Raw genomic sequence first — 23,151 nt, 5'->3', positions numbered from 1 at the left:
ACTTCCTAGGTTTCCTATTAAAGCATGTAAACTTATTTTCATGCGAAGGGAGCAGATCACTTTTGCAGGGAAAATCCAAAGTATGAGATGTTTATGTGTGCTCCCGAGAGCCTTGCCTCAGTAATTGCTTCTCTTTCGCATCTACAGAAAGTCTGCAACAGTAGGTAATATCTTAGAGATGGAATCCAGCAAACGTCTGGCTCGCAGCATAACACAAACTACGAGTAAGCCAAAAAAAAAAAAAAAAAAACACATTTATTTACGGAATCCTATCTGGCTAAGTGGGAATGTGATCGTGGTCGAGTGAAACTAGAGTGAACATCGGCAGGGCATTTGATTCCTGGAGGGACCTTCGTTTGGTTTTGGGGATCAAGCGGACCCTGAATTGGCATTCTTTTTATTGGACAGGTAAGCTTACATAACTTCAAAGCATGTGAAATATTGTGCCATAAGGATTGATCTGTATAATTTTAGCCTGCTAACACTGATGAATTGCAAGCTACCTAGCTTTGTCGCTTTCAAATAATTTCAACAATCTTCTCTTTATACTAAAGGTCAGGTATACAGGATCAAATTTAAGCAAATACGCTGGTTTCTTATTTGTAGTATATAATTCACTGCAAAAAAAAATATTATTGTCAAGTGTTTTTGTCTTATTTTCCATTTAAAATAGTCTAAAAATCCTTAAGATAAATTTAATTGAGAAGCAACATATAAAATATTTAGACTAGCTTTAAGAGAATGTATCTTAAATATACAGTAAGTGTATTCTGTATATAGGTGTATTTTTTCACTTGTTTATACTTCTGCGAGTGCAGTAGAGACAAAATATACATTATTCAATATCTATTCTCTAACAGCAGGTATAAATATCTTACATGCTGCTCAGGTGAATGAATCTTTTTTAAAAGGATTTTTAGATATTCTAAAATATTAGTATTTTTAATATTATATTCAACATTCTCAAAATATTTTTTTTTTCTTCTGCAGTATAGCTGGTAAAGAAAATGTATAATGGAAAAGAAACCAAAACAAAAACAAATATTTTTTTGCAGTGTATAATGGGGCGAAGACTTCCGCTCTCGATTTCTTTGTTCACTTCAATCCATCATTAACTCTCAAAAAACAAACTCTTATTAATAAAGCTGTGTATTGCCAACTTCACGATAAGAAATGCACAGTGACATATACACTGTATAATGATTCGATAAGTCGAGCCATCACATTATAATCTAGCTGCATTAAGTGTGCACACTCGAGGGACGAGCGTCCCCGTGACAGAGTGTGCATCAGCCGGATGCAGTTTCAATCTCTCCCCCTTATATCGGGACATTCACGCAACTCACACAGAAAAATGCCTGATTCAGAGTTTGTAATTATTTACAGGATCTGCTTCCGTATTATTTGAACTTTAATAAAGCTATAATGCATTAAATATAACTGCATTTAAGATGTAACGTTGGGGTGTTTCCTTTAAAAGACGCTCGGCATGCAAGTTTTGCTTCAGTGGAGCGGCAGCTCCAGGTCCACTTATTCCACAACGCGAGTCCTTCTGTATTTAATTATTTGGTATTTTTGTATTATAATTCACTAATGCTTTGTAATCTACATCATCTGAAGCCATTTGGAAAGTTAAGACTGCATAGTTTTCCACCTCTTCTTAGTCAGGCCGAACTTCAGTGCTGCTCTCGTGTGTCATCATTAGAGTTTAATGTGATCTCATGTTACTTTAAATGAGATCAAACATTTTTGTTGACAATTTTTTATTGTCGAAGTTGTCAATAAAGTCGACTAATAATTTCAGCCCTAGTTACAATCAGAACTCCCTTCCTGAGCCCCAGTCTGCTCTGACAGCACAGGCCAAGCACACTCTCTGAGGCCCTACACTGGCATCTCCTCTCCACATACTCTCTACAATGCTCTGCAATTACTCACTCAAGCACTAACAGCAAGTTTGTAAGGATAATGCAATTTCACGGTCTGAATAGTGACAAACAGCAACTCTAATGCAGTAAACATACAATGTCCTATATTGAAGATAAACCAACATAAGCAATTATGGTGGTTTTCTACAAAAAAAAACACTAACAGCTTAGTTGCCTGTTGAAAATAGCCAGACTATTAAAAAGGAATATTTTGGTTCAATACAATTTATGCTCAATTGACAGCATTTGTGCCATAATGTTTAATACCACCAAAAATAATTTCAACTTCTCCCTTCTTTATTTAAAAAAAGGAGCAAAATCAAGGTTTTCATCCATCTGTTCAATCCAATTGTGGATTCCGAATGTACCATTTATATGTCCCTTACATTTTGCAATCCAATACACATATTCGTTTGCATGTGCATTACATGTATTCCAAACAAAACTAGCTGAAGAGCGTCAGTCCTTGAGTTCTGACGAAGTGGAGAGAAGTTGAGAAAGGGCACCAAAGTTCTTAATGATTTGCTGAGATATCTACCGGTAAAAAAAAAAAAAAAGAAATCCCAGAAAAGCTCTCTTCTTATGTTACACACACTGCTCGGCAAAAAAAGAATTAGGAGTAGCATCTAATACCCTGTCTGACTGAACCATGTTTTTGCTTCATGCCAATTCCTCCTCCAATCTTTTAAACAGATTTTTTTTTTTAGGTCTACACCACCCCCTTCAATCAGATGGAAATTTCATTCTGATCCAGCTCAACCAGATCATTTTTGATTTTACATGCATGAAAGTGAATGAGGCCAATTTTGGGAGGATTTAAAGGCAGATTAAATTGTATAATTTTATAAAAGCAATTGCATTAATTCATCTGTTAAAACTTGTGTATTATTTGAGCTATAATGTTATTTAAAATCATCATTTTAGAGTTTAAGGGTTTGTTGATGTTACATTGTCATTGCAACACAGTTGTAAAATTGGCTCCTTTAACCATCAAAACACTGACAAAACATTTGACATACAGCAGCTCCTGCTGAACTTTGGCTTTGTTAGCATTTAAAAACTGTAGTTCTAGTTTCAGAGAATGAACAATGAACTTTGTTACCCACAGAGTGCACAACCATTTTCAGTTAATGTCACAACACATTAGGCAGCAACCCTATTGACAGAGATTTTCAGTTCCTTCATCTGCCTTGCTTATTTTCAAATCCAAGCCAAGCAAAAAAAGCTCCTTACACCACTAGCAAACACTTTCCCCATCCAGTAATATGCCACAATTAAACAAAAGGAACTTTAAGTGAAAAGGTTTGGCAGAAACTGAATTCAATGACGCCTCTTCACAATTCTTGTGTTACTGGATTCAAAGGGTCTATAGATTGCTATTAAAAACCTGAAGTGTGTTACCGGGGACAGAAGTGGATGACGGGGGGGGGGGGAGACTGATTTTGAGCTCCCTGTGTGTGTCCCGAAACCCACAACAGAATACTAATGGCTTCAGTCTGAGGAAGCAACACATGAGGAAAGATATGCAAAGAGACATCAAATTATATTTAAAATCATTAGAAAAAGTAACTCCAGCAAACGAATGAGCAGTTATGAACGAACCGATGAAGGCGTTCAAGTGTTTCCTCAGCTGTGTTCAAGCAAAACAGAGGATACACCCCCACCGTGGGAACATGAAACATGAGAGTAACAGTCTTTTGTGATGCAACATGCCAAAGTAAAAATGTTGATATGGCTATGCCTTCAGACCAGACATATTTTAGAGATTGTGCAGTGGCATGGATGCAAATTCCCTGGCTAAAAGTAGAGAGCTGCAACAATACCAAAGGGAGACCACTCACTGAATACAGACAGCAGGCACACTAGGACAAGACTCTGTGCATATAGAGGAGTCACGTGATGCCATGCGAGGAGCAGACGCGTGAACGGCAAGCTCTGCACACTTTGCTAGTTTTTAATACTTTTTATGTCATAAACCAGTGAGATTCAATACACCCAGATTCTTAATTGTGTTATGAAGACAATATGTCAAAGAACTCCAAATCCTCTGGCTCTGGAGATATTAAAAGGCACTTACGTGCTCAAGCTGATACCCCAGACAGGGCTGCAGACCAGGGACTCATTTTGACGGTGCGGTGGGAGAAATTCAGCGGCAACTGGTGAGCATGTCTGCAATGCTGCCAAAAGTCATCACAGACTTTGAGGACCTGGCTGTAATGCGTCGACTGATCACTTCCATGGAGTCAAAATTCACTGAGTTGGTTAAAAGACTGTCGGACATTGAAAAACAGATCGATTATCTGGAGTAATCGGAGAGGGAATTAGCTCTGGAGGATTTGGAGAAGCGTAATCGACAAAACAACGTCTGAATTGTTGGAATTCCAGAGCATGAGGAAGGACAAGATATAGCAAAATTCCTAGATGAGCTCTTTCCGATCTGCTGGACATAACAGGCCATAAGTTGGAAATCAAGCGAGCTCACAGTGTCCTGGTTCGGAGATCCGGTGAAGGAGACATGCCCCGATCAATTCTGGCCAAATTTCTGAGATCATCTGATAAAGACCTCATGTTACTCGTTGCGATGAGCAAAGGAAAGCTTTCTTGGAAGAACTACAGCATTTTGTTGTTCCCAGACTTGCAAATTCGACAAGAGAGAAATGTGACCGATTTAAGGAATGCAAGAAACTGCTGGTTCTGCTAGCGGCTGGAGCTTGTTCTGTGGAGAAACACACCTTCGGGACATTTATGTGGATGAATCTACATGTTATTTGGGTTTATTCTGCTTATTAGCTGGAGTTTGTTCAATAGACAATTTTTTGCAGTGTAATTCTGTTTCACAAAATTTGACTTTACCACGTGACAACATTGCCGTCAGATTGCCAATCTCGTAGGAGTACGTGAACTGTTTGAGTTTAGATGGATGGGCACCGGTTGGAGCTGTGGTGCGTGGGGTTAATGCGCACATCTTTATTCTTTTTGTTTGGTTCGGGGGAAGTTTGAGGTTTGATTGTTACACTAATGTGGTCTTTATAATATTGTTTTTGACACAATGTATTTTTTTTTTATATGTCAAATGTTAATGAGTGGATTAGCTCTCTCAACGTGGAATGTGAATTTATGGGGTGCCCCAGTCCAAAGAAGGAAGATTATTTATTTTCTTAAACGTTAGAAATACAATAAAGTGTTTCTTCAGAAAATGCATCTTTCCCCACAGGAAGTTGAAAAATTTGGGAAGATATGGGGTGGACATGTTTTCATTAGTGCGGGCTCAAGTAAGAGCAGGGGAGTCGTTACATTGATAAGTAAACATCTATAATTCAAATGACTCAAACAGATTAAAGATAAATTAGGAAGAGAAATTATTGATTTTGCAGAAATTCTGTGGCAAAGGTTGATTTTGGCAAATATTTATGCACTCAACACTGGTGATCAAGGCTTTTTTATAAATCCTGGAGCTCGGATTTTGCAAGCCGCTGGCACCCCTCATGATATATTATTGGGAGGAGACTTTAAACATTTGATGGATTCAGTCCTTGATCATAGTGAAGCAAAAGTGTGTAAGCCCCCTAGAGCAACACGGACACGTCACAGGTTGTGTAAAACTCTTGGCCTTACAGATATTTGGAGACTTTTGAACCCATCTGGTAGTGACTACACATTTTTTTTTTGCCCATCCATAAGATTTATTCTAGAATAGATTATTTTATATCTAATTCCCTCATTTTTTCGGTTGTTGATTGCTCAATTGGAAACATCTTAAGTCTCATATAACGCCCCGGTGAGTTTAGAGGTGCTATCACATTCGGAGAAATATAAATTATATAGTTGGCACTTTAATGTATCCCTTTTGCAAAATTCTAAATTTCAACAAATGTTAAAGGTCGAAATTAATGTTTATATGGCGACCAACTGGTCCTCAGTATCCTCTGTGGGCAGGGCTTGGGAGGCACTTAAGGTGGTTCTTAGAGGTCGGCATTAACAATGTTTTAAAAAATGTTTATCTTGATCTCTATAGTTCCACGTCTTTGTCTATGATGATGATATTAGAAACATTGTGGAACAACTAGAACTCCCTAAACTGATGACTAAGCAAAACAATTCTGTTGATTCTGAGATAAACTTGGAGGAACTTGAGGAGGTAATTAAGGAGTCAGATGGCTTTGCCACCGAATTTTTTTTTAGATCTTATGCTACAGAATTGGCTCCACTTTGCTAGAATTTTATATGGAATGGAGAGCATCCGCCAAACATGACACAAGCCCAGATCAGTCTGATTCTTAAAAAGGACAAAAGATACAAGCGAGTGTAAGAGTTACCGTCCAATTTCCCCCGATCCAGCTAGACATTAAAATATTATCTAAAATTCTGTCATGTCTGGCCCTGGAACCATTAGCAGCCACGATAAGAAAGGAGAATGATTTTCCAGGGCTGGGGGTGAAAGGTATCGTGCATAAGCTTTTGGTTTAAGCAGATGATTTTATTATTTGTCTCCGACCCAACTAGATCTATGACTTTGCCTTCACAGAATTATTATTTTGAAGTTCTCAGGATACTTGGTGAACTTATCCAAAACTTTGTCTCTTACAGCATACTGCCCAGTAAAGGCTTTCAAGCCGGGTGCCTTCCAGTGGCCCAAACAGGGCATTAAGAATTTGGGCATTTTAATCCCAGTTAATTTGTCTGATTTAGGGTTAATTTTGACCCCTTAATAAAAAGGTTACCTCCTCCTTGCCCATCCTTTACCTATTACAATTATGCACAAAATGGAATGCAATTGACACGTTTCACGGTTAGTTATTTGTGGCAGCTGCAATTGTAATCTCGATTATTTATACGGAAGCACTTTTTACTAAAATTTGAAGCACATCCTGATTACCAGCCTGCTCCAGTGGTGCCCTTGGAAACCATTTCAAAAGATGTCTTTGAGACAAGAGCAGGCAACAACAGCTCTGAGGAATGTCCTCTTACTGCAGTGGGTGAACTTGGGGGCACAGCCACATACATTCTTTAGGAATGAACAGAGCATATTTCTAGCAGCTCCTCTGTCCCAGTAGTATCATTACTTTCCACTCTGCCTCGCTAAAACCTATAGCTTTCAAATATATTCCCCACCCCAGCGCCTCAATTTGTGGTGGCAACAGAGACACATTTATGATCAGACAAGCTCATATTGCATTGAATGCTCCCCAAGCGGAGGCCAAGAAACAAAAGGCAACAGTAAACATCATAATTTAAGATGCAGGCCTTGAGAGGGTCATAAATGGTTTAAATTAATATATATATTTATCAGGGTTTCCGATAGCCTGTAATTACTGATTTTTGACTGTTAAAATGACCTTATATACAACAAATTCAAATATTGTCAGACACAATATCTGGTAAACATATTACATGAATAGTCAGCAAACACTTTAGCTGATGCCACAAGTGCACAGTGTGCCGCCATCCCACTGATCAGCAGTTTGCCTTTAAGCTTTCAAAGGTGACAAAGTCCTATTCCGTGACTAGAAATGCGCATTGTAACCCCACTGTGAAGCGGGTGGCATGGCCAGGCCAGCTGAATCAGCCGAACAGCAGGAGAGCAAGATAAAGGGGAGCTGAAGGTGCCAGTTTGAGAGAGAAAAGGAGATGCACGCAAAAACGTTGCATGGGCATCTGTGTTTGTTTACGTTTGGTTTAAGTCAAGTTTGACATTAAAACTTTGTTTACTGTTAAGCTGGTTCCCACCTCCTCCTTGCTCAGCCTTAAATTGTTACACCCACAAAAGCAGCCATTATTACCAGCTCATGTGCCCGCAGTGAGAAGCTCCTCACTTCAGAATTAGCCTACAACATTACAGAGTTGTCATCTTTTGGAGAAGGACACCAGGCTTACATGAATGTCAAGTTGTATTGAAACACTGGACACATTTAACTTCACTTCATCAGCAAAATAAATTTGTGCTACGAAAATATGAGAAAAATAGTCATAAAAATTAAGAGGCAAGGATATTAGCCAAGGTGAGAACTTATAGGACATAACCTAATGATTTGTTAGTCTATTGTAATATTTTTTTGAAAACGAAAGGATGAGTGGCAACTTGCAGTTTAGTTTATAGCATTACCCCCTTTGCGCCTGTTTAAAGTTTTTTTTTAATTTAAATTAGACGCCATTTCCAGGACAGCTGGATGTAAAAAAAAAAATATATATAAGAATGTAAAAGCAGCCATCAGGGCAAACCGTAAAAGGGCAAAAATGTATGTGCGCTCAGTTTGTTTACACCATTTATGACATTATCCCAATAATGGAAAACTGTTTTAAGGTATAGTCCACCCAAAAATTAAAAAATTCTCTAATTATTTACTCATCCTCATGATATCCCAGGTGTTTATGGCTTTCTTCACCAGAACACATTGAAAGAAATATATCTTGAGAAATATTTCTCTCGATAATTGTTTTTGCTTTGAAATAGCACAATTTTTGTGGTTTTTTTATCAGAGGAACCATTATTTCATCTAAACAGCCACTTTAGCCATGAAGAATTCATATTTCAAAGGCATTAAATACAAATTTATATAAAAATGATGAAGGCATGTTTTCACTAAATTAACACAAGGGATTGTAAAATGTAATAATTTTCATTGATTTGCACATTTATACTTATATTTAATATATAATCATATATGGAATCTTAATAAACCTCTTATTTACCTTCATATATTTTTACTAAAACATTTTTCTTTGCGAATGAACAAGGTGTTCAAAAACTACATATTTTTTGGAAACCAGATGAATATTGCATCATACTAAAATATTAGTCTGGAACCCAGACAAGTTTCTTATGATAATATTATGCTAAATTATTATTATTTTCAGGATAATATTTGTTAAAGATAAATTTATATATTTCTGTCCCATTTACTAAACTAGGATCATGAAATTGGTCTACTAATGCACTCTATGAAACTTAATGGCCAAATAAAAGGCTAATTAAAATCATCGGGATATTCGCGATAGTCAAAATTTATATCATCAGCAAAATCATTGCGATTATATCGTGGGTATTGGATGTATGGCCTAGCCCTAACTGTCAGTGATTTGTGTAGCTTCTAAAGAGAAATTGCCATTCACTTGCATTTTAAGTACCTACTGAGCGATGACATTTATATATTTTTCTTCAAATTAAGAAAAAGTCATACTGGGATATCGTGAGGCCGAGTAAATAATGAAAGAATTTTAATTTCTGAGTGAACTAATCCTTTAAGGCATTTTCATGACCTTGAAGGTTGTCAGCTTATCAATCATATTCGTTTTAAGAGCATACATGTTAATGCACTCGTTGTTAAACAGGTAAACCCACCTCAAACCAGAGTCAGAAGTTAACATGATCGCTCAACCAAAAGCAATGTTTTAAAAGCACCACAAAACCACAGTGTTTACACTTTTAAGGAAGTTAACAAATGGCATGGTTGTCTCTGCATATACAACTAGTATGAGAGAATGTTTTAAACAAAAAAAGTAACACTTTGTGTGTGACACAAGAACTACAAAAAAGTTTGAAACACTTCAATGGAATGGTTTATTGAGTTGTTAAAGAATAAATTAATCCAGCAGATTTGCTGTTGAATTGGACAACCTGATGACAGCGCCCTTGATCAGCCATGTGCTTCAGACTGGGCCATACCCTTCTAAGGGTACTGGCGTCTGAAACAGGATGGCTGGAGCTGCAGAGCTATGCAGATCAGAGCAGACAGCACTTAAGCCTTTGATGTGCAAGCCAAACATCTGGAGCTGGAACCAAACCAGATAAAATGGAGAAGTTTATCAAACAACCAACAGTGCAGGTCCAGTGTTTTTTTTTTTTACTAAGAACTTGGTGCTTTCATTAGACAATAAAATACAGGATAAATGTATCCTGTATTAAATTTAGAAGTTATAGATCATTAGTTTAAGACGTTTCTTGCATACGTTTTTTTTTTCATACAACAGGATATTGATTTAGCAAGTGTTGTTTACGCATAGCCCAGAGATAAGGACAGAGGGCACGAGTTTGGAGTCTATGGGTCTCTACTGCAGAGAAAGAGGAGCAGTTTGAGGCCACATTTACACACCAATAAATCTTTGGGTCAAAAATAAACATTTTTTAGACTCTGATTACTGTGAAGGAAAATACAAATTCCAGTTGTGAATGAGAGGAAGATGTAGCAAAAACAATGCATTTTTAACTGAAAATGTGGATGTTGCCATCCTCAAAACAATGATTGAATGATGAGTTTCTAGAGAAAGCGGTTTCTTTTTTGCCATAAAATTGACCTTAAGACAAGTGGCAACACAAAAACAAAGACAGTAATTCATTTAATGAACTAAATGGCTTTCAACTGTGTTTGATATAAATGGCAAGTGATTTTTTCTAGTACCAAATGATCACTCAAGGATAAGGTGTTGGAGTGATGGCTGCTGGAAATGGGGCCTGTCTAGATTTGATCAAAAATTACTTTTTTCAAGTAGTGATGGTGCGGTTTTTTTCCATCAGTAATGTCCTGACTAAACTTTGTGATCAGTTGAATGACACTTTGGTGAATTAAAGTACCAATTTCCTTCCTAAACAGCAAAATCTGTACATTATTCCAAACCTTTGACCGCCAGTGTATAATATATATGTATAATATATATATATATATATATATACACACACACACACACACACACACATATACATATAGACATATACACACACACAATATTGTGCAGGTCCTCCTCGTGCTGCCAAAATAGCACCAACCCACATTTCAGAATGTCATTCAGAGATTATATTCTTCTCACCACAGACTTGTCTGATCATGTAGACTTTGTCATTTCAAACCAGTCTGGCCATTCTCTGTTGACCTCTCTCATCAACAAGGCATTTCCGTCCACAGAACTGCCAATCTCTGGATGTTTTTTTGTTTTTGGCACCATTCTGAGTCAATTCTAGAGACTGCTGTGTGTGTGAAGAAAAAAAAAAAAAAAATTATATATATATATATATATAAATAATCGCAGGAGATCAGCAGTTACAGAAATACAGTTACAAACCAGCCCGTTTGACACCAACAATCATGCCATGGTCCAAATCACTGGGACACATTTTTTCCCCATTCTGAATGTTTGATGTGAACATTAACTGAAGCTCCTGACCTATATCTGCCTGATTTATGCACTGCTGACACGACTGGCTGATATGAAAATCGCATGGATGATTGTTGGTGCCAGACGGGCTGGTTTGTAACTGTATTTCTGTAACTGGGATTTTCACACACAACGGTCTCTGGAATTTACTCCGAATGGTGCCTTGTTGATAAGAGAGGTCAACAGAGAATGGACAGACTGGTTAGAAATGACAAAGTCTACGGCAACTCCGAATAACCGCTCCGTACAATTGTGGTGAGAAGAATATTATATCAGAATGCTTTTCTGAGATGTAGGTTGGCACTGTTTTGGCAGCATGAGGAGGATCTACACAAAACTAGGCAGGTGGTTTTAATGTTGTGGCTATTTGGCTATATGAATATAACAATCAATATAATTATAAAGCATTACATTTTTGAGGCAGATGAGTAAAGCATTGATTAGACAATAAGAAAAGAAGCTTTAGAAGGCAATATTCAACCCCCATTGTTTGAACATATGCCAATCATTGGCCTTCAGTCCACAGCAATCTATTTTGCAATTGCATTCTTCAATTTGTCCAAGGTTGACTTATTATAAGGGAGGATCTCTTTGGTTGTGTCACATCATAAACAGTGTTTTTAGGACACTGCATCAAGTGAAATGTAGTTTGAAACCTTAAAAAAAAACACGAGTCAACACCCCTGCATTCGGAGATGTGCTCCGTCCAGCGGTGTTTGAAGTTGAACACAAGCATGTCTTTACCATGTGCTGTATGTTGCCCAGTGAGTGTGGTTTGTTGCCTGCACAGCTGTATTTGTGCTTACTGCCCTCTACTGAATGAGACTTCTAGAAATATGAGAAATATTGAAGGTTGGTACTTTAAAGGTGCTGTAGGGATTTTTTTATGAAGACTCTTTTAACACACATCTATTTTCAGTAGTAGCAGTGACATACAATAATAAAATGTAATCTGCACATATTATGGCCATGTACAGCATGTTAGCTCATTCGCACAATTAATTTAGAATGAAAACAAGACAATATACACCTTATCTATGGCAAATATATTACTTGAAACCATCGAGCAGTTAAAACACCAATCATGTGTGAATTCTACTCATAGAATGATTTGATGACACATATTTATGTATTTTGAGTTAAAGTGTTCCTCTAAATGCCTCCCACAGTGGTGTGGCCAGTGTCAAACAGTATGTCATTGCTCAGCTGTTTTGACATTCTTTTTGGCTTGGAGCAAAGATGCACTTCTCCATAAGTGTGCTGGGGCCATAAGTCTGAATTGCTTGATGGTAGTAATCAGGGACCAAAAATGGTTCAAGGTACGAAAACTGAAAACCAAAGAATTTTCTATCAGAACGTAACTGAAATCCGGAACATAGTGATTTCAACTGTTCCAGAGCAATCAACAACACAATTCTTACACTTATTAAGCCACCGATTTGTTCCTCTGTACATCATTACAGGCATTCTGGAAATCATTATATTGAAATTTTGGATCCGTGGCCAGGCAACTCCCCGGATCCTAATCCCATAGAGCACCGGTCAAAGTATCCTCAAAAGGCGAGTGGACAAGCAGAAGCCCACAAATCGTGATCAACTCAGAGCACTAATAAGGCAAGAATCAATCGCCATCAGTCAGGATTTGGCACAGAAACTAATATCCAGCATGCCAGAGTGAATTGCAGAGGTTATGAAGAACAAGGGTCAACACAGTAAATACTGACTCTTTGCATATATTGAGTGTTTTTGCCAATAAAAGCCTTTAAAACTCATGAAATGCTAATCATTGTTTTCCAGTACACCATAGAAACATGTGAAAAAAATAATCTACAAATACTGAAGCAGTAAACTTTGCAAAACACAAAATTCAAAAGTCACTGCCAATACTTTTAGCCACGGCTGTACTCTTGACCCCATCCCAACAGTTGTTCTTAAGGAATGTTTGCCATCAATAAGTCCTCTCATTTTGAACACCTCGCTTACTACTGGTAATGTTCCAGAAGCTCTTAAATTTGCAGCCATTACACCAGTCCTTAAAGACCTGGAATTGATAAGTCAGATCTATCAAATTACAGGCCAATCTCAAATCTTCCCTTTCTTGCTAAGATTTTGGAACGTGTCATTGCGACACATCTATACTCACACTTGTCACTCAACAAGCTTTTTGAGCCTTTCCAATCTGGGTTTAGGAAGAGACACAGTACAGAGACTAACTTGGTTTGAGTCATGAATGACCTGCTTGTATCAGCTGACTCTGGAGCCTCTACCATCTTGTTGTAGTTTACATTTACATTTAATGCATTTGGCAGACGCTTTTATCCAAAGTGACTTACAGAGCACTTATTACAGGGACAATCCCCCCAGAGCAACCTGGAGTTAAGTGCCTTGCTCAAGGACACAATGGTGGTGGCTGTGGGGATTGAACCAGCAACCTTCTGATTACCAGTTATGTGCTTTAGCCCACTACGCCGCCACCACCACTCCACTTAGATCGAAGTGCAGCATTTGATACGTTGTGCCACTCAATTCTGCTTAATAGACTTGAGTTGGCTTGGTATCTCTTATAGTGCTTAAATGGTTTAAATCTTACCTTACTGATCGTTCCCAGTTTGTTGTTTTGGGAAACAAAAAAATCTGACATTGGACAAGTCGGTCATGGTGTTCCTCAGGGATCTGTCTTGGGTCCTATATTGTTTAGCATTTATATGCTTCCTTTGGGGCAAATAATTAGGAATTATGGCTTAGGGTACCACTTTTATGCTGATGATACTCAGATCTATATCAGCTCCAAGTCCGTATATTAATGTTACCTCTACAATTCAACAGTGTGTGCATGAAATAAAAATGTGGTTGCACCATAATTTTTTTTAACTGAACTGCTCAAAGATAGAGGTTCTTCTCATTGACAAACCAGCAGCTATTCATAAAGGTAGCAATTTCAATTTGCTTATGGATGATATTATCATAGTTCCATCTACTCATGTTCGTACCCTTAGTGTGATTTGTGATGCTTATTTGACATTAGATTCACACATTAAGAGATAATAATAATTAAATCCTTACATTTATATAGCGCTTTTCTAGGCACTCAAAGCGCTTTACATAGTATAGGGGGAATCTCCTCAACCGCCACCAGAGATCACAAAATCTACATTCAATCACCTTAGAAACATTACTAGAAATAGGCATTTCCTTACATTGCTGATGCTGAAAGGCTTATTCACGCAATTGTTACTTCCAGGATTGATTATTGTAATGCACTATTTGTTGGTCTACATGCCAAGTCTATCAAACGGCTACAGTATATTCCGAATTCAGCAGCACCTGTTCTTACTTCTACTCCATCACGTCAGCACATCACAGGCATACTTTATAGTTTGCATTGGCTTCCTGTTCAGTCACGTATTGATTTTTAAAACACTCACTCTAACTTACAATGCTGTGCATTGAACATCTCCTTATATCTGTGACTTGGTTATCCTTTACATGCCTTCTCATTCTCTTCATTCTGCTGATTCTTTTACTATTCAGCTGCCTCCTTGTAGACTCAAATCTATGGGTGAGAGAGCTTTTTCAGTTGCTGCACATAGATTATGGAATGCACTTCCTCTTGCTGTTAGAGATGCTCCCACATTAGACAGTTTTAAGAAGTTGTTAAAAACCTATATTTTTAAAATTGCTTTTATAGATTGAGATCACTCGTATTTTATTGTATTGATTAGTTATGTTGAATTGTTTAGAATTATTTGTTTTGTACTGTTTTACAGAACTTTTGTACTTTATTTGTTTTATTGCCATTCGTTTGTAGCGTTTTGGGTACTAGAAAAGCGCATTATAAAATGTATTATTATTATACATGCATGGCTAATCCAGATACAAGAAAAACATTATTAGAGGTAAAAAGTACATTTCTCAGTTGTTTCCAGGTTTTCACTGAAAATTACGCACAAAGTACTGTCATTTTGAAAAGAACGTTAATAGCCATTCTTTTATTTTGTTCTAACCGGTAACCTTTTGGAAAGGAGGCTGCGGAACTTCTGAACCGGAACATAAAAAATAAAGTTTTTGCTCAGAACGAACTGAAATGAATTTTTTTTTTTATTTTTAGTCCCTGTAGGAATATTCCTTATTACGGCCCGGGGGAATTATTCATGGCATTAAATTAACAGATTTTGTAAATATAATTAAATCACAATGAATTAACACCTTAAATGGTTTTCCTTTATCAGGGTAAGGAAATAAACCGGTTAAGCACAACCTGAATCTGCACACCTAGATTTTTGCCCATTACTTTAATTGCATGTAGCATGTAAACGTCTTCACCAGCATACTTACAAGCATATCCAGTGTTGTGCGCATGCCAGGTAACATGATTTGAAGTCTCATGTAAATGCAGTTCTCTTGCATAAGCAACTTTAATAAGCAACTGAGCATGCAAATATCTCAGCTCCATTTAACACATTTAAAAAGTTCCAATCTACAGATTTTCCCCCAAAATAAGCAAAAAATGTAATTGATGTCTGCAGATTCTGCCAGGGCCTAAACATAAAATTTAAACAGTGTGCAATTTTATTTGACAACCTAAACAGAGGCTCTCTACAAACAAACTGTCGAAACACCACATCAAATAACTACTTGTTAAAACATTTCCATGAGGAAACCTCTCACCAGAACCTATAAATCTCTTAAAAAGTACACTAAATCCCAAGGTGTGTGTGTGCAGGGGGGGGATTGGCCAAGTCTAGGCTAATGCAAAATAGGATGTGAATGAACTATATTCCTAAACGTCAAAGACATTCAATTTCAAGAGCAAGGGAGTCAGAGTAGATAAACGATCCTCTGATCTCTCAAACTCTAATCACGCCCCCTTCAACACCCAATCAGAGGAAATGCTTCCAAAGCCAAATCACTCATTACTCAACCTCAAAACACCCCAATTATTTATGGCCATCCAGTCACTGTCCTTTCTCAATCATAATTCTTCTTGTCTGATGGATGAGGCATTAGCTGCTAAGTGCTGACAGATACTCACTCAGATCTAGTGAGTGGCAGGTTGTCAGATCGGTCCACATCTAATGCACCCTCCCCTCCCCTGAAATGAGTCAAGGCTGCAGACTTAGCATCTCTCAGCTGCTGGACCGTGCCTGACACTACCAGCCTCTTATGACCAGCCCTGACTACAGCTTAAAGATCAGTACTGTACTGACAAAAATAAAGCTAGAATGTGAAGGAACAAATCCAACATTCTACGCTATTTTGCTTCTGTACTTCTCTTCCAGTATAAGAGCACTAGATGATAACAGCTCACAAAGGGAGTCTCCAACACATTATTTGGATAAGAGATTACCCTGCTAAACATTCTTTCAACCCAATGGATTTAAAGACTCAGGCCTGGACAGTATCAACAACTCAATTGTTAAAGTACAAAGTTTTATAGGACCAGAACAACATGTGTTATGTCACATTGTGCAGAAAAGGCAGATAATTAATCTGGTCTCGACATGAATTTGAATAAAAGCGATTCAACACAACAGAGCCATACATTCACAGCAATTAAGAACCATCGATGAATGAATCATAAAGTAGGGCATTCTCTCACGGTTTTTAATCATTATTCTCAATAAAAATGACCAACTACAAACCTATTTAAAAATGTTATGATCCAGAGACAGTATAGCATTTTTTCAAGTTTAACGGAGTGTGACTGAATATGAAATTGACCTGAACTTGAGATATATATATATATATATATATTTAAAATAGTTTAACATTGCGTATTTTTGTATGTTTAAATCAGGGCTGCATGATTATGAGGAAAATCTTATTTGGGTTTAATTTCCCTCGATACTGTAATTGCGATCATTCCTTTCGAACAATACAATTTACATTTCAATATTTATTCCATATTAGGGCTGAATGATTAGTCAACGTTATCGACAATAAAAAAAGTCAACAAAAATTTATGCTGTTGAATAGTTGTTTGATCTCATTTAACGTAACACGAGATTACATTAATCACTATTGATGACATGCGAGAGCAGTACACGCCTGACTGAGGAGAGGAAGAATGACACGGATCAGTCCAGATGCACTCTAAACTTTCCAAACAGCTTCAGATGATGTAGATCACAAAGTATGAGGGAATTATAATGCAAAAACACCAAATAAGTAAATACAGAAGCACTCTCGTTGTGGAATAAGTGGAGCAGCAGTTCTGCTGAAGCAAATCATGCGTGTCGAGGGTCTTTAAAGGAAACACCCTGACGTTACATCTTAAATGCAGTTATATTTAATGTTTTATAGCTTTACTATAGATAAAAAAATATGGAAGCAGATCATGTAAATATCTACAAACTCTGAATCTGGCATTTCTCTGTATAGTGAGCACCTCTTCTATGAGTTGCGTGAATGTCCCGATCTAAGAGGGAGAGATTGAAACCGCACTCGGCTGATGCACACACAGTCACGGGGACGCTCATCCCTCAAGCGCACACACTTAATGCAGATAGATTATAATGTGATGGCTCGCGGCTTATTGAATGAAAATATATGTCACTGCTTCTCAAGTAAATTTATCTTGTTTTAAGGATTTTTTGACATTTTTAAAATGGAAAATAAGACAAAAACACTTGACAACAATACGACGTTTTCAGTGAATTTCTTTACTGAATTATACCAAGTATATTTTTTTACACTTAAATTCAGTGAATGTCAATTAGAGTAAATTTTTTAAAGATGATTTTGTCATCTTTATTGTTAGTAAGCATGTTTAATACAACATTTTAGGTCGGGGCACAAGCTGAATAATCAGTTAAGAGCCAATGATTAATCGTTGCACTAATCAGTGAATAGTCGAATAATCGTTAGCTTAATCGATAATCAAAATACTCATTAGTTGCATCCATATTCTGTATAGGGCAACCTCATGCCATATTCTTTATTATACACATATACAAGTTATACACAATCTGAGTTACCTATATCCCTTTACAATAATTTAAACTCTGATTTGCCATTGCATGCAAATTCTGACAAATAAGAAAAGTGACAGAAGACGACCTAAAATTAAAAACCTGCAAGTGACACGTTTCATGATTAGTTAAGTTAATTGTTGCTAATTTTATGATGAAATGTGCAGCCATAATTCAAATGTATCATTACTGATACTTCACATACACCTACCAAACATTCTGCAATTGATGTGCATTCAAAAATAAATGCAGTACATAAGGAATAGATAGACAAAAATGAAAATTCTGTTATCATTTACTCACCCTTAAATTATTTGAAAACATATGATTTCTTTTTTTTCTTTTTACTGTAGAGCACAAAAGGAGATGTCTTCATTCTACTCTGTCTTTATACAATGGAAGATCGCAAGCTGTCAAGCTCCAAAAAGAAGGAAAACTAACTTTCTAGTAGTCCATGAGACGCAGTTTGGAACAACATGCAGGCGAGTAAATTACAGCATTTCACATTGTTGGTTGAGCTACTTCTTTCCTTCCATTTATGTTAAACTTGCACAAAAGGATACATTTTGATGGCTCCTGATTTAGTTCCAATAGCCATAAGCTGCAGTTTGGGATCATAGGCCAGAGCACTTGGCTGATTTGGGAATCCATGTTCAACTGTCTACAAAAAAAGGAGAAGCAAGATCTCATATTCAAAAGTAATTTTCAGCATATAGACATTGACATTTGAAATCAAGCTTTATGTAACTGAGTTTAACATCATACTTCATTGACCTCCAATGAGCCCTGAAGATACAATGAACAATATGATTCAGTGCAATCCGACAGGAACAGGATTTGCTTGTTTTAGCAGAAAACACTAACACAGAACCAGAAATAGCAAGGAAGGAGTTGCAGTAGATTTGACAGAGAATGCCATATTCATCTTTACACAAGCAATCACAAAATATTTGCAGAAAAATGTTTTTAGGACAATTTCAAAACAGTCACTTCAATTTAACACACAGTTATGCACAAACTGAGCCTGAAGTTTCCAAAAGCTGCGTCTCTCCCTCTCTTCTCAGGTTGACAAGGTGTGACATGATAAATAACAGGACCTTCACGTGACATTACACAGTGTCAAAGCTTTATCAGACACCCCCATTCTACCAAAACCATATGTGGCAAAATTTTATCAGCACTCTTTGTGAAATGAACAAGAACTGGAATTTTTAAATACTAGATGTGCAATATGAGATCTCCAATTTCATCATGTAGGTCTGTAAACTGAGGAGGAAGGGTAGAGTTTGGTCATCAGTGGAGGGTCTGCAATCAAATCCTTTGTGTTTCTGGCAGGGGAGCTGTAACATGTACATTTTGATTTAAGATTAGTCTCATTACAATACATTACAAATCCCTTACAAACACCCTGCTTCTGCCAGCAGCACTTAAGGATACCGAATGCCAAACATCCAATGTTACTTTTGGGAGTTTCTTCAACTTCGGGCACATTCACCACTGTGAACTATAGTTAGGTCTTATTAAAAAATGTCCACTCTCATTAGCTCATTTAATTTGTCAATTATGTACGTGTGAGATTTGTCCATTTTTCCAAAAGTATTACAAATTCCAATCGCAGTGGTCATTACAAATCCCAAACACTGTTTTGTAGGGTTTTCAAACTGGGGTCCGGGAGCTGTAGACATTATTGGGAATTAATACGGTTTCATTCCGAAACCATGAGATCATGATTATTTTATTGTCAGCCATAGTTGTGGACTATAAGAAATAAAAGCAAATCTGCATATAATTTCATATATTATGAAAAAAACATTTCTAGATGTGCAATATTACAGCTCCCCATATATATATATATATATATATACTTTAAAAAAATGTATCCCCTTTTCTCACAATTTGGAAGGCCCAATTCCCACTACTTAGTTGGTCCTCGTGGTTGCACAATTACTCACCTCAATCCAAGTGGCGGAGGACAATTCTCAGTTGTCTCCACTTCTGAGACCGTCAAACCATGCACGACACCGCAGAGACTCACAGCATGTGGAGGCTCATGCTACTCTCTGCAATCCACACACAACTTACCACACGCCCCATTGAGAGCAAGAACCACTAATCGTGACCATGAGGAGGTTACCCCATGTGACTCTACCCTCCCTAGCAACCGGGCCAATGTGGTTGCTTAGGAGACCTGGCTGGAGTCACTCATCACACCCTGAATTCGAACTCGCGAACAGGCGAGGGGTGGTAGTCAAGTGTCAATACTGGCTGAGCTGCCCAGGCCCAATGACACTTCTATCGTTTAAAAAATAAAATTGCCAAAACATTTGTCTTGCTAATGCTAATTTTGTAGATAACGGTTATGCTACTTAAATATATATTTTTTATATATAATTTGGCTAAATATCAGCTTGATTGGAAATGGCAGCCAATAATAGCCTGCTCACAAGAAAGATTTTTGGTCAGGTCAATAAAAAAAACAATTGTCATGCAACAACTATTGAAATGCTTTTTTTTACTACTTTGTTTAGATTACCATAGTTTTAATCCTGTAATAATTTGCATTTTTTAGGATTTTCATGGTTTAATTCTGAAAGGCTGTGACAGGGACAAGGCTAAAAAAAATTTTTTTAAAATCTCTACATAAAAATATGCATTTCAAAAGCACCAAAAAAAATGTAACGAAGACATGGTAAAAAGTTTCCAAGTCAATTTTAGTGTGAAAATCAAATAACAAAAAGAAACATTTTATAAACAAGATAAATAAAAATAAACCACTGGGACATGAGAGTGCACGAAGATGAAGAAACACCCTTCTACAATTTAAGGCAAAACAATGTTTCATGTGTGCACAGAGACCAGAATAGGGAACGCTGAAAGAACTTCAGATTCCTCCAATGCGTTTCGTGAAGCACATAAGACCCTATTGGCTGAAATATGTTAGTTTTAATGATTAAAAACAAATGAGAAAACTTTTTGGGGTCACTCACAATAGACAACGCGCCTGATCTGGTGAGCCCCATTGATGAAAATGATTATCCCACGCAAACACAGACTCATTGTCTTACAGTACACAGCTATAAACATCCGACTGTGCATCAACAACGACAAAGATTTCAAACACCAACAGTTTCAAACAACTTTGCTGCGCTTATTTTGGCATATCTGACCCTTGTAGTTGGACAGCATTGCTGTACTATCAATTGCATGTAAATCAAGATCAATTTCTCTGCAATGAAACCGTGCACGTTTACAATAAACACAATCATTTCCCGCAAGAAATGTATGCGCTTGGGTTAACGATCTCTCAGTCGATTTCAATGCAACCCGAAACCGCATGCATGCTCAGTCTCGGGGGGGAGAGAGAGGTGACTATTGAACAACGCTATGCGAAACACATACCTTATTGAATGCAAACAGATCCTGCTTGATTTTCTCACGATGAGGGTCATTTCCCTGCCGTCTGAACCGAAACTTCATCATCCTGTACCAGAGATGTATCACAACCCGCACCGTCTCAGACTGATATAAATTCCGTTAGGCGTGAATCGGTGCAGAGAAACAATGTGATCCTTCATGCACGCTCCAGTTTCTTTTCTATCCACTCCTCAATCCGTGCAAGTTTTCGGCTGTATGTTTATGCAGTTTGACCACAGGGCAAATTCACAGGAACCACGTCTTCAGAGAGCCAATCAGAAGGCAAGTATCTGTGACTAATTCACCAAACCACGCCCCCAGCCATCATGCTTGTGGAAAACACGGATCCGGATCTTTCTGGATTGGGTTTAGTTTTTCTTTCGTTTGACTAATTGAAATGCACGGAGAGACTTTCACTATTTAGTCAGAGCAATCATTCAGTTTGATCACTTTAAATTATTTCAAGAATTTTAGCATTGAAAAATATATCACAAGTCAAAATGATTCAATAGTGCAGCTACATTATTCCCAAGAAAGTAACATCTAGGCCTGTCATGAAATAAACTTTTGAAGAAAAACAGTACAGTTCAGATTTCTTATTTTATTTAGAATGAAGACTTCATATTTAAACTACATTCAATTGTACTTTAGTACATTGTGCAAGATATATTGCTTTCCGGTCCACATCCAGATTGTTACAATGACACATAAATGCACACAATATTTAAATATTCAAAATGCATCATGCACCCATGTAGTGCAAATTACTATACCTTTAAAATATGCAGCTTAAAAAATATATGTTTCTCTCTCTCTCTCTCTCTCTCTCTCTCTCTCTCTCTCATACTATGTATATATATATGGAAACAAAATTTATTGGTCTAAATCTAAAGCTTTGGCTCTGACAGCATACCTGCCCAGAAATAGCTTTTCAGCCGGGCACCTTCCAGTGGCTCACACATGGCATTAAGTATTTGGGCACTTTATTCCCAGCAAATATGTCTGATTAATTAACAGCTTTTAAGAGCAATTAGTAGTTAATTTTGACCCTTTAATAAAAAGGTTTTCAAGCGATGTGGGAAGGTGGGTTTCATTACATTTATTGATGATCTGAAAGGTTAATGTTATTCAATTTAATTGTATTCCAAAATTCAACTTCCTGCTACAATCTCTCCCTGTAGATGTACCCCTCTCTTATTTCAAGCAGTTTGATTGCAGCAAAGTGCTTCATTTGGAATGGAAAGCGTCCCAGATTACATTTCAAGTTGCATTGGTCAATTGAAAAAGGTGTTTTAGGCCTACCCAAGATTTTGTTTTATTATTATGCATTCGGTCTCAGACATTTGGCTCATTGGTTGCTTCTACCTGAGAGATCCCTCTTGGTTTTGTATTGAACAGGAAGTTCTTGCCCCTATTTCACCCTTGCAAAGCCTATCAATCTAATCGGAGAGTTTAAGTTGCACCCCGTTATCTTGCATTTGCACTCGGTATGGAAAAAGTGTCCAGACTGTTTAACTCGGACATTTATTTAAATGTTGCCTCGAGCATATGGCAGAACCCAAACTTACGTGTTAATAAATCCCCTTTTCTGTTGGTTATTGTGAGACGGGTTACTACACTCAGTGATCTATATGAGAGAGGGGTGTTGAGATCTTTTGAGAATTTGGGTCATCATTTTGGGATTCCCAGATCTC

The 23,151-nt window shown here is 37.3% G+C and overlaps 1 protein-coding gene across 4 annotated transcripts in view; it reads right to left on the bottom strand.

The window, feature by feature from the left end:
- LOC127647334 (lethal(2) giant larvae protein homolog 1-like) overlaps window positions 1–21,662 on the bottom strand; it is a 56,450-nt gene extending 34,788 nt beyond the window's left edge. For all 4 annotated transcript variants that reach the window (XM_052131510.1, XM_052131512.1, XM_052131511.1 and 1 more), the window contains exons 1-2: window positions 21,443–21,662; window positions 18,607–18,704 (exon numbers count right to left, since the gene is read on the bottom strand). In XM_052131510.1, the coding sequence (XP_051987470.1) occupies window positions 18,607–18,704; window positions 21,443–21,523 (179 nt within the window). In that variant the 5' untranslated portion in view covers window positions 21,524–21,662. The remainder of the gene's footprint in view (window positions 1–18,606; window positions 18,705–21,442) is intronic.
- Window positions 21,663–23,151: the final 1,489 nt, after the last annotated feature.

The sequence above is a fragment of the Xyrauchen texanus genome, chromosome 8, assembly GCF_025860055.1.
Source record: "Xyrauchen texanus isolate HMW12.3.18 chromosome 8, RBS_HiC_50CHRs, whole genome shotgun sequence".
NCBI lineage: Eukaryota > Metazoa > Chordata > Actinopteri > Cypriniformes > Catostomidae > Xyrauchen > Xyrauchen texanus.
This window is presented reverse-complemented; position numbering and strand designations above follow the sequence as displayed.